Consider the following 17,099-nt stretch of genomic DNA (forward strand, 5'->3'; position numbering starts at 1 on the left):
CAGGCCGGGCTCCCGGATGAAGCCCCAGCCATCTTTCTGCCGGAAATCAACTACGGTGCCCCGTCTTACTGGGCACTCGTTCCCCTTCAGGGCCTTCCTGACCTCTTCCTTGGAGGCCAGATTGGCGACTTCTCGGGCCCTTCTTTTCTCTTCCCGGAGTTCCCGCTCCCGCTGGTACTCGACCACCAGCCTCCGGCACGTCAGCTCGTTGGCCAGGGGAGTTTCCTTGGGGAGCAGCGGCCGCTGCAGTCCCCTGGTTTCTATGGGCGCTGCGTCCCAATTCACTCCCGGGGATACCATTCCCAGGAGGCTCACAGGGGGACTCGGCAGGGAGCCCACTAGTTGCTCAGGGTTCACCCCACCCCAGGCTCCGTCTGCGGGGGTCTCAGGCAGGCCTCCGGTGCCCCACCGAGCGTCCGCTGGGTAGGCCGGGAAGGCCAGGGGGTCAGTGAAGGGGCTAAGCGGGGGTTCATGGCGGGGCCCTGGGTCCGGACTGGACGGGGTTTCTGGCTGCTCACCCTGCGCTTGCTCCGCGGCATCCATCCACCGTTCCAGATCCTCCGGCACCCTCGGTGTCTCTCTCCGCCGGTCCGCCTCCACCTCCATGCTGCTCAGCCTCCGGGCCAGAGCTCTCATTTCTTCCTGGAGAAGGCCCAGCTTGCAATCCTCTCTGCCGGTCCCTGGCGCACCTCTCTGCAGCTCCTCCGTCATGCTTCCGACCTGGGGAATGCTGCCTGGAACACTGCTCGAGTGCTCAACCACGCCACTCGGCTGCTCCCTTTCCCTTCTCGGAGGCGGGGCCGGGGGCTGCACTAGCATCTGGCGCCAGACTGGCGCCCAGCCCATCACGACCGGCATTACTCCGTTTGCGATCAGGTACATTGTCTTTTTCTGCTGATCTGGCATTTAGACTCTCTCTGCCAGGCCAGCTTATCTAGTCGCCACTGCTTCCGTTTTTCTATGGCGGACACCGCTTCGCGCGCTTTTCTTGAACAAGGGGGCGGGGCTTCTCTTTGCGCCCTTTCTTCTGACACGCCTCCCTTCTTCCCGCTCTCAGCAGCGCTAATGGCGGCGGTTTCTCAGTAAAACACTCAGTCTGTCACACGGTTCTTCAGGCGCACAGTACCCGGTTATACCGGGCACGAAATCCTGTTCGTGACGCCAAAGTTGACTCGCCCACCCCAGGGCTATGGGACACCCGGTGCCGGGCCGGACTAGTCCGGTGGTAGTCAGTGGTGGCTGGGCCCGGCTCCGTGGCCCTGGTGGGTGTCAGTAGAATAAGTGGCTTTCTTGTTAATGGTTGTGTTAGTGACGCCACCTGTGGTATGCGGCTATTAAGCCGCTGCTGCTGTATGAGGCCTCCGGGATGATGTTATGGCAGCAATGGTAGTACTGCTCCCCACAGGTGGAGCAATGCCCGGGGCACAGTTTTTGCTTGTGAGTGTCTATGCAGATGAAATGACAGAGGCAACTCCAAGGGTGCAGTTCAAGTTCTTTACTCACAGTTCATGTCGGGCAGCAGGACCCTTGGACCGCTGGAATCTCTGTCAGGGACCTCCGCCTTCAGGGTGATTCAGGGCGTGAAATCCGGTGCCCTTCTCTTAGTGTCTCCTTCTCTGCTGTCTTCGCTAGCCTTGCCTTAGTTAAGATGGACCTGGCTTGGCCTCCACTGCAGCCTCCAGGCTGGGGGGTCACCTGTCGGCTGATTACCCCTTTTCTGAAGGTCTGCTATGGGTTCTGGCCCTGGGAGCTTGCAACGTCCCTGGGCCTCGGTTTTTACTGTTTGGAGATTGTCTTTTCACTCCTCCAGTCTCTAGGGACCATCCCCTGTCGCAGCTTAATCACTCCACCGATGTTACTGTGGAACAGGCCCCCGAAGCCCGCAGCTACCCGTTGCTGCCTCTAGGCCCTCGGCTTCGGTACCTAACAAGGACTGCTCGTGGTACCTACGGGACTACCCGCGGCCCTGCGACCCTTTTCTTCTTTCTTTCCTTTCTCCTCCTCCTTGCCTGCCTCCGGCAGACCTCCTCCTCCCTCCTTTCTCTCGTTCTTCTCCTCCAACTACATGCTCACTCCTTACTCTCTCACTCCCTGAGGGAACTGACTAACCTTCACCTTCCTATCTCTGTCTGCTGTCCGTGGCTCCTCCCACCTCCCCAGTTGCTAAGCTGTAACCTATGGGAGCAGGGATGGGTCTTACGGCCCCTCCCAGCATGCAGCATGGGAGGGTTGCCTGCCACTTTCCCTGGTCCTGTGTGTCCCTAGCAATGGATGTAGTGTGAATTTACCAGGGGACCGGAGTTCACTCTCTTCCTCTCCCAGAATGGGGCATCACACCGCTGATGGGGTGCAATGACCTGTGGCGACGGAAGCCTCAGGGGCGCCACACCTTTCCATTCATTTTTGCACCTCTCATTCTTTATGAGGTAAATGCAGTACTTTTTCTCTGTGTCATTTCTCAGTATTATGCATAACTTAATTTATGGGCATCTATGGTTTGATCTCTTTTCCTGTGTGGATTGGATAAGTTGATACTGAGGTATGTTGAGAAATTTACATCATTAGCACCATAAGAAATATATTTAGTTAGAAAATTAATTGTGTTCAATACTTATTTCACCCGATGTGTTTACACTTATCTGATATATAAAGTGGTGTGAAAATGTTTTGCTCCCTTCCTGATTTCTTAAGGTGGTGTCACACACAACGACGGCGACAACGACGTCACTGCTAAGTCACCATTTTCTGTGATGTAGCAGCGATGTCCCGTCGCTGTCGCTGTGTGTGACATCCAGCAACTACCTGGCCCCTGCTGTGAGGTCGCCGGTCGTTGCTGAATGTCCTGCTTCATTTTTTGGACGTTGCTCTCCCGCTGTGAAGCACACATTGCTGTGTGTGACAGTGAGAGAGCGACGAACTGAAGCGAGCAGGGAGCAGGGAGACGGCTTCTGGCATCCTGCGGTAAGCTGTAACCAAGGTAAACATTGGGTAACCAAGCGAAGTGCTTCGCTGGTTACCCGATATTTACCTTAGTTAGTAGCGTCTGCCGCTTTCAGGCTGCAAGTGCCGGCTCCCTGCACGCGTAGCCAGAGTACACATCGGGTAAATAAGCAAAGGTTTGCTTATTAACCCGATGTGTACTCTGGCTAGGAGTACAGGGAGCCAGCGCTAAGCGGTGTGCGCTGGTAACCAAGGTAAATATCGGGTAACCAGCAAAGGGCTTTGCTTGGTTACCTGATATTTACCTTAGTTACCACGCGTCGCTGCTGGCTGGGGGCTGGTCACTGGTCGCTGGTGAGATCTGCCTGTTTGACAGCTCACCAGCGACCATGTAACGACGCAGCAGCGATCCTGATAAGGTCAGGACGTCGTCGTGATCGCTGCTGCGTCGCTATGTGTGACCCTAGCTTTATTCTTTTGCATGTTTGTAACACTTAAATATTTCCGTTAACACAAGTAAATACAAAATGCAGTTTATAAATTAAGGTCTTTTTTATTAAGGGAAAAAGAAATCCAAACCTACAGGGCACTGTGTGAAAAAGTGATTACCCCCTAAAACCTAATAATTGGTTAGGCCACCCTTTGCAGCAACAACTGTAATCAAGCACTTGCAATAACTGGCAATGAGCCTTTTACAACGCTCTTGTGGAATTGTGTCGCACTCAACTTTGCAGAGTTGTTGTAATTCAGCCACAATGGAGGGTTTCCAAGCATTTAACTGCCTTTTTAAGGTCATGCCACATCATCTCAATCTGATTAAGGTCAAGACTTTGACTAGGCCCCTCCTAAGTCTTAATTTTGTTTTTTTCAAGCCATTCAGAGGTGGACTTGCCGGTATGTTTTGGATCATTGTCCTGCCGCATAAGCCAAGTGCGCTGCAGCTTGAGGTCACAAAAAGATGGCCGGACACTCTCCTTTGGGATTTTTTGGTAGATAGCAGAATTCATGGTTTCATTTACCACTGCACGTTTTCCAGGTCTTGAACCAGCAAAAGAGCCCCAAACCAACACACTACCACCACAATATTCTACTGTTGGTATGAAGTTCCTTTTTATAAATGCTGTGTTACTTCTATGCCAGATGTGAAAGTAAATACACCTTGCAAAAGGTTCAATTTTTGTCTTGTCAGTCCACATAGTATTCTTCCAAAAGTCTTGGGGATCACCAAAATGTTTTATGGCAAAACTGAGAAGAGCCTTTATGTTCTTTTCCTTCTGCAATGGTGGTTATCTTGGAACTCTGCCATGCAGGCTATTTTTACCCAGTCTCTTTCCTATGGTGGAGTCATGGACACTGACCTTAACTGAGGCAAGTGAGGCCTGCAGTTTTTGTGGGGGTCTTTTGTGACTTTTTTGATGCGTTGTCACTGTGCTCTTGGGTTAATTTTGGTCGGTTGGCCACTCCTTGGAAGACTCAACCACTGTTCCATATTTTCGCCATTTGTGGATAATGGCTCTCACTGTGATTCACTGGAGACCTAAAGCTTTAGAAATGTCTTTCTAACCTTTTCCAGACTGATAGATCTCAATTACTTTGTTTCTCATTTGTTCCTGAATTTCTTTGGTGTGTGGCATGATGTTTAACTTTTGGGGATCTACTGGTCTACTTCACTTTGTCAGGCAGGTCCTATTTAAGTGATTTCTTGATTGTGAACAGTAGTGGCAGTAATCAGGTCTGGGTGTGGCTGAGGAAATTAAACTCAGCTTCCCAAAGATGTGATAAACCACAGTTAATTTATGTTTTAAGAAACGAACTAAGGGGAGGGGGGGGGCAATTACTTTTCCACACAGTGCCCTGTGGATTTGGATTTTTCTTTCCCTTAATAATAAAGACCTTTATTTATAAACTGCATTTTGTGCTTTGTACATGTGTATATATATGTTGTTTATGCAGAAATATAGCATATATAGACAATGCATACAAATATATATATATATTTTTATATATATATATATATATATATATATATATATATATATACTTAACAGCAGCTGTTCTCACTCAACGTCTGTATCCAGTAGATGTTTTTACGCTGCCTGTCCTATGATGTGGGACGACTGGGAAACTGCTGGCTGCTGACATACCTAAATAGTGCACTAACTAAAGCTTACATTTTTGCAATTTTATGGCTAAACAAAGGTATTTAGTAAAAATTTGTAATATTTAAATATGTTTTATTGATTGTATTTATTATTTAATATTATTATTATATTTTTTATTAATTTATTACATTTCTCTGAGAACCCTTTGAAGCAGTCTCTGTGGTGCTATTACCATGCCGTAAAGGATCTGATGTCATCTGAGTTGCTCCTGAAATTCTGTGCAAGCCCTGCACTGCCCATCTATTACTCTGATTGTGGTTTCCAGCTATAGTACAGTGAACCAAATTGTACTTACCTCATTCGTCAAAAGTTCAAAGATTTTAGGTTTGATTCTGGTGAGATCAAACCTCTTTTAGTTTCCCTTTAAGAAATTATAATTCTCTTTGTAAAGCAAAAATATCAGACTATTGTTGATCAAGTGATTTATGCTTTTTAGAGGATAGATTTTTGCCCTCCTCTTGATCATAAAGGGTTTGTAGGTATAAAAGGTTGAAATGAGTAATGTGTTTTTTCAACCAAATAACTATGTATGTAACCTTACTTAAAGTTATATGACTTGTTTGATATGAGCAGATCTTTTTTGTTATCAGTTTTTATAGGGTTTCATAACCTAATTTATTCATTTCATATGCTAGGTTGTAAAATTTCTTTTCACTTATTTTCTTGTCATATTTACTGCACTTATTTTTTATTTTTCTTCTTCAGTGCAATGTTCACCAGGCCATTATTATAACACAACGCTACACCGATGTATTCGCTGTTTGATTGGATTTTACCAGCCGGAATTCCGACAGAATTATTGCATTGCATGCCCTGGAAATTCTAGTACAGATTTCGATGGCTCCACCAGTGTCGCCCAGTGCAAGAGTGAGGGGACATAGCGGGACATCAAGAAGGTCATGGGGTGGATTAAAAGGAGATGTAACTCAACAAAGGCGATAATGGGGAAGGGATTGTAAACCTATAATTGCAAGGGTTATACATTTCATACATGCATTGATACAATTTCAGTATATATTAGGTATAGGCATTGTATTTGGAATGAATAAAATGTTCTCTTCAATTACAACTGTGGTTAGAAGTAGTGAAACATGATTGCACAAAAATTATGGACTCACCTGGCTCTGAGGATGTTCATTCAGTTGTTTGCTTTTGTTTAAAAAAAGCAGATCACAGACATGGCACAAAACTAAACTTATTTGATGCAGGTGTTAGTTTTGGGAATGAAAATTTACAGGATGACTCCATTATGTTTATTTCAAAATTGAGTGATTTCATAATTTGTCCCCTTGTTTGGTTTTGAAAAGTAACCGTTACTCGCTAGCACATTATGTTTTCATGATTTTTTTTACGTTTTTTTAAAGCCAGTAAGTTGCCATTTGAAATGACTTAAGTTTTGTGCCATGTCTGTGATCTGCTTTTTTTAAACAAAAGTAAACAAATGAATTAACATACCCAGGCCTGGTGAGTCCATAATTTTTGCCTGGGGTTGTAATACTAAAATGATAGCAAGTTAGCAATTAAGAACGTCTTGCACAATCCAAACATTATTTTGATGAACTTGAAGTATCAGAAATTGGGTAAATGATAAGATTCAACAGAATATGCTGACTAGAGATGAGAGGATCGTTTCCCCAAATCCAAAGAAATGATCTAGGTCGTTGCTCTCTGGCTGTGGGCAGGAGCTGAGCAAATTTCCTTAGTTTCCAGGAATTCAGAATTGGTTTATTATTAACATGGCTGGTAAGACAATACCTGTGCGCTTTTTGCCGCCCAGATGACATCATGCCAGACTGTTGAATCAAACACTGTGTAAGATAATCTATACGCTCAGGAAATTTACAAAGCTCCTTTCCATAGCCAGGGAGCACTGACCTGGATCATAGACTCGAGTTGAGAGATGTGATCCACTCAGTTTGTCTATTTACTGCTGATTTAATTTTGTGCAGTGCTTTCTCTATGATAGTAACATGTTTTACCTAAATTCTCCAAGTTGCACCAGGTCATTCCCAATAAATAAGAGTGATGGGCGATCCGCCGATGGGCGGGTTCAGGAGCCTCGCCTGATCATTTTGTAAAGCTCGGGATCGAGATAGCAAGATCTTGTGTCTGATCACCGATCTCGGGCTTTACAGTTATGGGATGGGGCAAGGGTGGCTGTAAAATAAAGAATATAGTTAATAATAAACATTGTCATTATATTTACCGCTCCTGCGATGCGTGCTGCAGACTCTGTCTCCCAGCCGCTTCTGCTTTATCATTGCTGTGCCTCTGGGTTGAAGGACTTTTTGTGACGTCATGGCCATGGGACCAGTCAGGTGTGAATGTTGTATTACCTCGTTGGTTACAGACTGGTCACATGACTGTGACGTCATCAAAGGTCCTGCTGTTAACTGAACTTTGATTGTTACTGTGGAGTGTCGCATTGCATCACGGCACACAATCTGCTGACAGCAGCGATCAGCTGCATATATTTCTATGCAGCTGAGGTGCTCCTGTCCAGAGAGTGTCAGGCTTTGCGGGGTGATGCAATGAGAGACGCAAGTGCAATCATTCCCTCACTGTCAGCTCTGCTACATCGCTCTGTACACAGTGATGTAGCAGACCAGACAAGGTATTTGATCATGTATTTTATGACATGGTATTGATCCAGAGAACTAGTCTCATTGCCGGATGTGGAGTCAGGAAGGAAATTTTTTCCCCATTGGAACTTGTTTGCCACATTGGTTTTTTTTTGCCTTCCTCTGGATCAAGATGTTAGGCTACAGGTTGAACTAGATGGACTTAGAGTCCCCCTTCAACCTTAAAAACTATGATACTATGATACAATGCTCTCTGCTTCTCAGTGTGTATAGACTGTGTCTGTACAGAGTAATGAAGCTGAATTTGCTGTCCCTGTGGATTACGTTGGACTAAGTCTCTAAATTGTTTTTTGTTTTATTACTAATAAAAAATTTTCTCTGTGTTGTGTTTTTTTTTTTTACTGTTTACTAGAAATTTATGGTGGCTATATCTAATTTGGCGTGATACCATGAATTTCGGGCTTCATACCATCTGAGAATACAAAGCTGGTATTAACCCCTTTATTACCCAGCGTGCCACCGCATTAGGGCCGCTGGACGAGTATAGTAAAGCGCCTGGAAGTGGCGCTAAGAAACATTGCACCATTTCCAGGGGCGGCTGCCGAGAATCCCAGCCACCCAGCTGCCTAGTTTTACCTAACTGGCAATCAAAATACAGCGGGGGCACACGCATTTTTTTTAATTATTTTTTTAAATAATAAAAAAAAAATAATGGGCTTCCCTGTATTTTGATTGCCAGCCAAGGTAAAGCCAGGCAGATGGGAGTGGCAGCCCGTAGCCATCCGCTTTGTCTGCGCTGAGAATCAAAAATACCGCGGAGTGCTACGTAATTTTTTTTAAATTATTAATTTTCATACAACTATATATTGTGTACTATATATATATATATATACAGTTAGGTCCAGAAATATTTGGGCAGTGACACAATTTTCGCGAGTTGGGCACTGCATGCCACCACATTGGATTTGAAATGAAACCTCTACAACAGAATTCAAGTGCAGATTGTAACGTTTAATTTGAAGGTTTGAACAAAAATATCTGATAGAAATTGTAGGAATTGTACACATTTCTTTACAAACACTCCACATTTTAGGAGGTCAAAAGTAATTGGACAAATAAACCAAACCCAAAAAAAATATTTATCTTTTCAATATTTTGTTGCGAATCCTTTGGAGGCAATCACTGCCTTAAGTCTGGAACCCATGGACATCACCAAACGCTGGGATTCCTCCTTCTTAATGCTTTGCTAGGCCTTTACAGCCGCAGCCTTCAGGTCTTGCTTGTTTGTGGGTCTTTCCGTCTTAAGTCTGGATTTGAGCAAGTGAAATGCATGCTCAATTGGGTTAAGATCTGGTGATTAACTTGGCCATTGCAGAATGTTCCACTTTTTTGCACTCATGAACTCCTGGGTAGCTTTGGCTGTATGCTTGGGGTCATTGTCCATCTGTACTATGAAGCGCCGTCCGATCAACTTTGCGGCATTTGGCTGAATCTGGGCTGAAAGTATATCCCGGTACACTTCAGAATTCATCTGGCTACTCTTGTCTGCTGTTATGTCATCAATAAACACAAGTGACCCAGTGCCATTGAAAGCCATGCATGCCCGTGCCATCACGTTGCCTCCACCATGTTTTACAGAGGATGTGGTGTGTCTTGGATCATGTGACGTTCCCTTTCTTCTCCAAACTTTTTTCTTCCCATCATTCTGGTACAGGTTGATCTTGGTCTCATCTGTCCATAGAATACTTTTCCAAAACTGAGCTGGCTTCATGAGGTGTTTTTCAGCAAATTTAACTCTGGCCTGTCTATTTTTGGAATTGATGAATGGTTTGCATCTAGATGTGAACCCTTTGTATTTACTTTCATGGAGTCTTCTCTTTACTGTTGACTTAGAGACAGATACACCTACTTCACTGAGAGTGTTCTGGACTTCAGTTGATGTTGTGAACGGGTTCTTCTTCACCAAAGAAAGTATGCGGCGATCATCCACCACTGTTGTCATCCGTGGACGCCCAGGCCTTTTTGAGTTCCCAAGCTCACCAGTCAATTCCTTTTTTCTCAGAATGTACCCGACTGTTGATTTTGCTACTCCAAGCATGTCTGCTATCTCTCTGATGGATTTTTTCTTTTTTTTCAGCCTCAGGATGTTCTGCTTCACCTCAATTGAGAGTTCCTTAGACCGCATGTTGTCTGGTCACAGCAACAGCTTCCAAATGCAAAACCACACACCTGTAATCAACCCCAGACCTTTTAACTACTTCATTGATTACAGGTTAACGAGGGAGACGCCTTCAGAGTTAATTGCAGCCCTTAGAGTCCCTTGTCCAATTACTTTTGGTCCCTTGAAAAAGAGGAGGCTATGCATTACAGAGCTATGATTCCTAAACCCTTTCTCCGATTTGGATGTGAAAACTCTCATATTGCAGCTGGGAGTGTGCACTTTCAGCCCATATTATATATATAATTGTATTTCTGAACATGTTTTTGTAAACAGCTAAAATAACAAAACTTGTGTCACTGTCCAAATATTTCTGGACCTAACTGTATATATATATATATATATATATATATATACACACACACACACACACACACTGTGAGGTCGCAGCGTTGCTTGGGCAAAAACGGGAGGCAGTGAGGCAGCAGCGTGTTCACACCAACAGTCTATTTATTGTTACGGCATAAATAGATCCAGTTTTCCACAGTCAAATAAAGTTTCTTCCGGATCACCGCCGATGCATATAAACAAATCCTAAAAGTCTTGTTACCTTAGGACCCCGTTACCTGCAGGCATCTGTTTAGGTTCTCCCAGGCTCACACTCCTGGCCAGTGTTCACTCCATGCAGAGCCAGCTCACACAGCATGTGTTTGCTTCAATCAGCCTGGCTCTCAACTGAGACTGAATTCCAGAGCCCTGCATTCAGCCTCCACACAGGTTGATACACCCAGAGCTCCCTGCTCTGCTCTCACACTCTGCAGAACACACACTGACAGTCTAGAGCCAGTCTCCCCTAGACTGTCCTAGACACTCTGCGACAGGTTCAGAACCACAGGATTGTTTTACCATTGGAGCCACACCAACAGGTGGTAATAAGTGTTTAATCAGCCTCACACACCCTTCCATGACTCTGCATGTAATGCAATCCTGTGGAACCACAGGTCCCAGCCAACTTCACATTGCAGAGCACCAATGCTTCTGCAAAACATACCGTCCATTTACAATGCTGCCGGTTGATGCCTCACAACATGTGTGTATATACAGTTAGGTCCAGAAATATTTGGACAGTGACACAAGTTTTGTTATTTTAGCTGTTTACAAAAACATGTTCAGAAATACAATTATCTATATAATATGGGCTGAAAGTGCACACTCCCAGCTGCAATATGAGAGTTTTCACATCCAAATCGGAGAAAGGGTTTAGGAATCATAGCTCTGTAATGCATAGCCTCCTCTTTTTCAATGGACCAAAAGTAATTGGACAAGGGACTCTAAGGGCTGCAATTAACTCTGAAGGCATCTCCCTCGTTAACCTGTAATCAATGAAGTAGTTAAAAGGTCTGGGGTTGATTACAGGTGTGTGGTTTTGCATTTGGAAGCTGTTGCTGTGACCAGACAACATGCGGTCTAAAGAACTCTCAAATGAGGTGAAGCAGAACATCCTGAGGCTGAAAAAAAAGAAAAAATCCATCAGAGAGATAGCAGACATGCTTGGAGTAGCAAAATCCACAGTTGGGTACATTCTGAGAAAAAAGGAATTGACTGGTGAGCTTGGGAACTCAAAAAGGCCTGGGCGTCCACGGATGACAACAGTGGTGGATGATCGCCGCATACTTTCTTTGGTGAAGAAGAACCCGTTCACAACATCAACTGAAGTCCAGAACACTCTCAGTGAAGTAGGTGTATCTGTCTCTAAGTCAACAGTAAAGAGAAGACTCCATGAAAGTAAATACAAAGGGTTCACATCTAGATGCAAACCATTCATCAATTCCAAAAATAGACAGGCCAGAGTTAAATTTGCTGAAAAACACCTCATGAAGCCAGCTCAGTTCTGGAAAAGTATTCTATGGACAGATGAGACCAAGATCAACCTGTACCAGAATGATGGGAAGAAAAAAGTTTGGAGAAGAAAGGGAACGGCACATGATCCAAGGCACACCACATCCTCTGTAAAACATGGTGGAGGCAACGTGATGGCATGGGCATGCATGGCTTTCAATGGCACTGGGTCACTTGTGTTTATTGATGACATAACAGCAGACAAGAGTAGCCGGATGAATTCTGAAGTGTACCGGGATATACTTTCAGCCCAGATTCAGCCAAATGCCGCAAAGTTGATCGGACGGCGCTTCATAGTACAGATGGACAATGACCCCAAGCATACAGCCAAAGCTACCCAGGAGTTCATGAGTGCAAAAAAGTGGAACATTCTGCAATGGCCAAGTCAATCACCAGATCTTAACCCAATTGAGCATGCATTTCACTTGCTCAAATCCAGACTTAAGACGGAAAGACCCACAAACAAGCAAGACCTGAAGGCTGCGGCTGTAAAGGCCTGGCAAAGCATTAAGAAGGAGGAAACCCAGCGTTTGGTGATGTCCATGGGTTCCAGACTTAAGGCAGTGATTGCCTCCAAAGGATTCGCAACAAAATATTGAAAATAAAAATATTTTTTTTGGGTTTGATTTAGTTGTCCAATTACTTTTGACCTCCTAAAATGTGGAGTGTTTGTAAAGAAATGTGTACAATTCCTACAATTTCTATCAGATATTTTTGTTCAAACCTTCAAATTAAACGTTACAATCTGCACTTGAATTCTGTTGTAGAGGTTTCATTTCAAATCCAATGTGGTGGCATGCAGAGCCCAACTCGCGAAAATTGTGTCACTGTCCAAATATTTCTGGACCTAACTGTATATATATATATATATATATATATATATATATATATATAAAAACCACCTACTCACTCCCTTTGGGTGGTTATTTGTCCTTGCTCATTCTCGGGTTCTCTACCAGAGGCCTGGCAGTTTGAGGGTTCTGCAGTAGATCTTAGTTGTTCCCAGCACTGCACTTTTCTGGACAGAGAGTTTAGATGTTGCTCCTGGAATCTGTTGCAGCCATTTTTCCAACTCAGGGGCCACTGCTCCAAGTGCTCCTATCACCACTGGAATCACTCTTACCTTCACCTTCCACATCTTCACCAGTTATTCTTTAAGGCCCTGGTATTTCTCCAGCTTCTCATATTCCTTCTTTTTGATGTTACTGTCATTAAGCACTGCCACATCTATTATCATTGCTGTCTTCTGATCCTTGTCTACTATCACGATATTTGGTTGGTTAGCTACCACTTGCTTATCCGTCTGGATCTTGAAGGCCCACAGGATTTTAGCCCTTTCATTTTCTATAACCAAAGAAAGAGTTATGTGCTCTTTCAGTAGGGGTATAACCACTAAATTACCAACCAAAGCCCCTATTTTATAAAAATAATTTTATTCAAAATACCACAATAAGGAATAAGTGCAAAATTTAAAAATTATTAATGCAAGTGTTGGTATGGTGAGAGTACTGTGGGCAAATTCCCTACAACTCTCCCTACCTACCCGTGGGGGTCGGCACCCTGTGACGTCACGTTTGTGGTGCCCCCACTCTCCGTCGACTGGTCCTAATAGCACCCTGTGCTCGACACTAATAGGTGCTGCTATTCTGTGGGGTTATTATTCATGTACGGTGAGTCCCATTCATACTACCATCATATGTCACTGTTGATCCAATATGGGTCAGTTATTGTTTATAATGTATGATTTCAACTAATCACAGTGAATCCAGCAACCAACAAGGATTCATTAAGAGCCAGGGTTTGGGCTCCAGTCCCGGGTTCCTGCATTAATCCCAGGATAACATTATGTTCAATAGTTCAACAAATTAGCCCGTCCTAAAAATGCCCGACGCGTTTCACCTCCAGGACTTAAATATTAGAGGAGGTTCTTCAGGGGCTTTTCCAAATCGAGTTCACATGGATGGTACACTGTAACAACAATATACCTTAAATTAAAAACAACCCTTTACTGGTTACCATCAATCCTATACCAATTATTCACTCCCTAGTAATTCTCTACTTACTAAATATCCAATTTGTCCAGAATTAAATGGATTGTCTTCTCAGTAATAACAGAATTCCTCATTGAAGGATCCATTTAATTCTGGACAAATTGGATATTTAGTAAGTAGAGAATTACTAGGGAGTGAATAATTGGTATAGGATTGATGGTAACCAGTAAAGGGTTGTTTTTAATTTAAGGTATATTGTTGTTACAGTGTACCATCCATGTGAACTCGATTTGGAAAAGCCCCTGAAGAACCTCCTCTAATATTTAAGTCCTGGAGGTGAAACGCGTCGGGCATTTTTAGGACGGGCTAATTTGTTGAACTATTGAACATAATGTTATCCTGGGATTAATGCAGGAACCCGGGACTGGAGCCCAAACCCTGGCTCTTAATGAATCCTTGTTGGTTGCTGGATTCACTGTGATTAGTTGAAATCATACATTATAAACAATAACTGACCCATATTGGATCAACAGTGACATATGATGGTAGTATGAATGGGACTCACCGTACATGAATAATAACCCCACAGAATAGCAGCACCTATTAGTGTCGAGCACAGGGTGCTATTAGGACCAGTCGACGGAGAGTGGGGGCACCACAAACGTGACGTCACAGGGTGCCGACCCCCACGGGTAGGTAGGGAGAGTTGTAGGGAATTTGCCCACAGTACTCTCACCATACCAACACTTGCATTAATAATTTTTAAATTTTGCACTTATTCCTTATTGTGGTATTTTGAATAAAATTATTTTTATAAAATAGGGGCTTTGGTTGGTAATTTAGCCCTTTCATTTTCCACCACTTTTTCTGGGGTCTCCCACCTGTACGTAGGGGGACTTAGCCCATATGCTGTACAGATATTCCTGTATACTACTTGGTTGTGGCGTTTAGTGTACGCTGTTCCTGCTTGTATTTTGCATCCTGCCACTATATGTTAGATTGTTTCTGTGGTTTCTTTACATAGTCCGCACCTTGGGTCTTGTCTTGTGTGGTAGATTCCTGCTTCTATGGATCTGGTACTTAGCGCCTGCTCTTCTGCTGCTATGATTAGTGCCTCTGTGCTGTCCTGGAGTGCAGCTTTCTCCAGCCATTGGTAGGATTTCTTCAGGTTAGCCACCTCCATTATCTGTCTATGGTACATCCCATTCAGCGACTTGTCTTGCCATGGCACTTCATGTTCTTGTTATTCCTTCCCGGACTGTTGTTTTTGCTGTCTTAGGCTATCCCTTAGTAACTCCTCTTTTGATGCCATTTTTCCGATGTATCCTCGGATACTTCTTGTTTCATCCATGATGGTGGCTTGGACACCTATCAAGCCTCGACCACCCTCCTTTCTGTTGGTATGCAATCTTTGGCTGCTTGACTTGGAGTGGAGACCACCATGCACTGTACGGCGCAATCCTATATGCTCCAAGAGGATATATATACATGAGTTTTGTCTTGGGACCGTGAAGAAGGCGTCTGCGTCCGCCGAAACGCGTAGTCCATACTGCATATACCCTGCACTTAACAACTTGTCAAGAGCTCTGGAATTTTTTATTCTTAGATAATAAAGTCAAAGAAAAAAAAACCAAAAAAACTTTTGTTGCCCTTTGGAGTCATTCTGCCTTGCTGGATCCTTCTTCAGCTTGTTCTACATATATATATATATATATATATATATATATATATATATATACACGCAGCTCTGACAAAAATTAAGAGACTATAGTAAAATTTTCAGTTTATCAGATTTTTCTCTTTATAGGTATATTTTTGAGTAAAATGTAAATTGTTATTTTATTCTATAAAGTAGTATTTTCAGAAAATAAATACAAAATATTTTGCTTGGAAATTCGGAGACATGTTGTCAGTAGTATGTATATATATATATATATATACCGTATTTTTCGCTTTATAAGACGCACTTTTGTTCCCCCAAATGTTGGGGGAAAGTAGGGTGTGTGTCTTATAAGCCGAATATACGGGGGGGGGGTGTATATATATATATATATATATATATATATACACTGCAGGGTCCAGGGGAGGTGGGGGCAGCTCTGGAGCGCAGGTGAACGCTGCGGGCTGCAGCCTTTGATCTCCTGCTCCTGCTCATATAATATGCACAGCCGCTGTCCATCGCCATGGTGCTGAAACCGCACCGCAGTGACGGGCTGGGGGAGCGGTTATATGTCCCTGCGCCCCCCTGTGAAGGCACATGCCCCCCCTGTGTTAGATATGGCCCCCATGCTGCTACTCATTCTAAAATAAAAAAGCTTTACTTACCCCTTCCAGCATTTCTCCCCGGTGTCCCTGCTTCCACTGTGATCATGCACGCAGAGATAAAGTCACTCTGCTGTGCCGATCACATGACCGGCACGAAGAACCAGGAAGTGGAGGAGAGCAGAAGCACGGAGGGAGGCAGGAGGGAGATCAGCGCTGGAGGAGGTAAGGAAAGAGTGTTTTATTTTACTATGGGCAGCAGCATGGGGGAGATATCTAACACAGGGGAACATATGCAATCTATAGGGGGTCATAGGCAGCACAGGGGAACATATGCAATCCATAAGGGGCCATAGGCAGCACAGGGGAACGTATGCAATCCATAGGGGGCCATAGGCAGCACAGGGGAACGTGTGCAATCCATAGGGGGCCATAGGCAGCACAGGGGAATGTGTGCAATCCATAGGGGGCCATAAGCAGCACAGGGGAACGTATGCAATCCATAGGGGGCCATAGGCAGCACAGGGGAATGTAAGCCATCCATAGGGGGCCATAGGCAGCACAGGGGAACGTATGCAATCCATAGGGGGCCATAGGCAGCACGGGGGAATGTGTGCAATCCATAGGGGGCCATAGGCAGCACAGGGGAACGTATGCAATCCATAGGGGGCCATAGGCAGCACAGGGGAACGTGTGCCATCACAAGGGGGCTATATTCAATATAAGGGGGCCATATCCAGATTAAGGGGACTAATTGTAGGATGGGGGGCTATGAGGGACATATACCCTATATGATTTGTTAGACGGACACTGGCATTATAAGATGGACCCCATTTAACATTAAAAAAAAATTCTCTTTTCCTTCACCAAACTTGGGGGTGCGTCTTATAATCAGGTGCGTCTTATAAAGCGAAAAATACGGTATATATATGTATGTGTATATATATATATATATATATATATATATATATATAAAAAGTAAATATAAAATATAGTACACAATATATAGTGGTATAAAAATAAATAATTTAAAAAAATAACGTAGGGCTCCGCAGTATTGTTGATTCTCACAGATAAAGCAGACAGCTACGGACTGCCACCCCCA

General features: G+C 44.1%; 1 protein-coding gene across 3 annotated transcripts in view; it reads left to right on the forward strand.

The window, feature by feature from the left end:
* The window catches only part of SCUBE3 (signal peptide, CUB domain and EGF like domain containing 3), a 1,252,506-nt gene that overhangs the window by 911,199 nt on the left and 324,208 nt on the right, over window positions 1-17,099 (forward strand). For 2 of the 3 annotated variants that reach the window (XM_075335886.1, XM_075335887.1), the window contains one exon: window positions 5,808-5,969. In XM_075335886.1, the coding sequence (XP_075192001.1) occupies window positions 5,808-5,969 (162 nt within the window). Of the gene's footprint in view, window positions 1-5,807; window positions 5,999-17,099 lie in introns of all 3 variants that reach the window. The other variant, XM_075335888.1, reaches the window with a different exon arrangement.

Source organism: Anomaloglossus baeobatrachus, chromosome 2, assembly GCF_048569485.1.
Source record: "Anomaloglossus baeobatrachus isolate aAnoBae1 chromosome 2, aAnoBae1.hap1, whole genome shotgun sequence".
Taxonomy (NCBI): Eukaryota; Metazoa; Chordata; class Amphibia; order Anura; family Aromobatidae; genus Anomaloglossus; species Anomaloglossus baeobatrachus.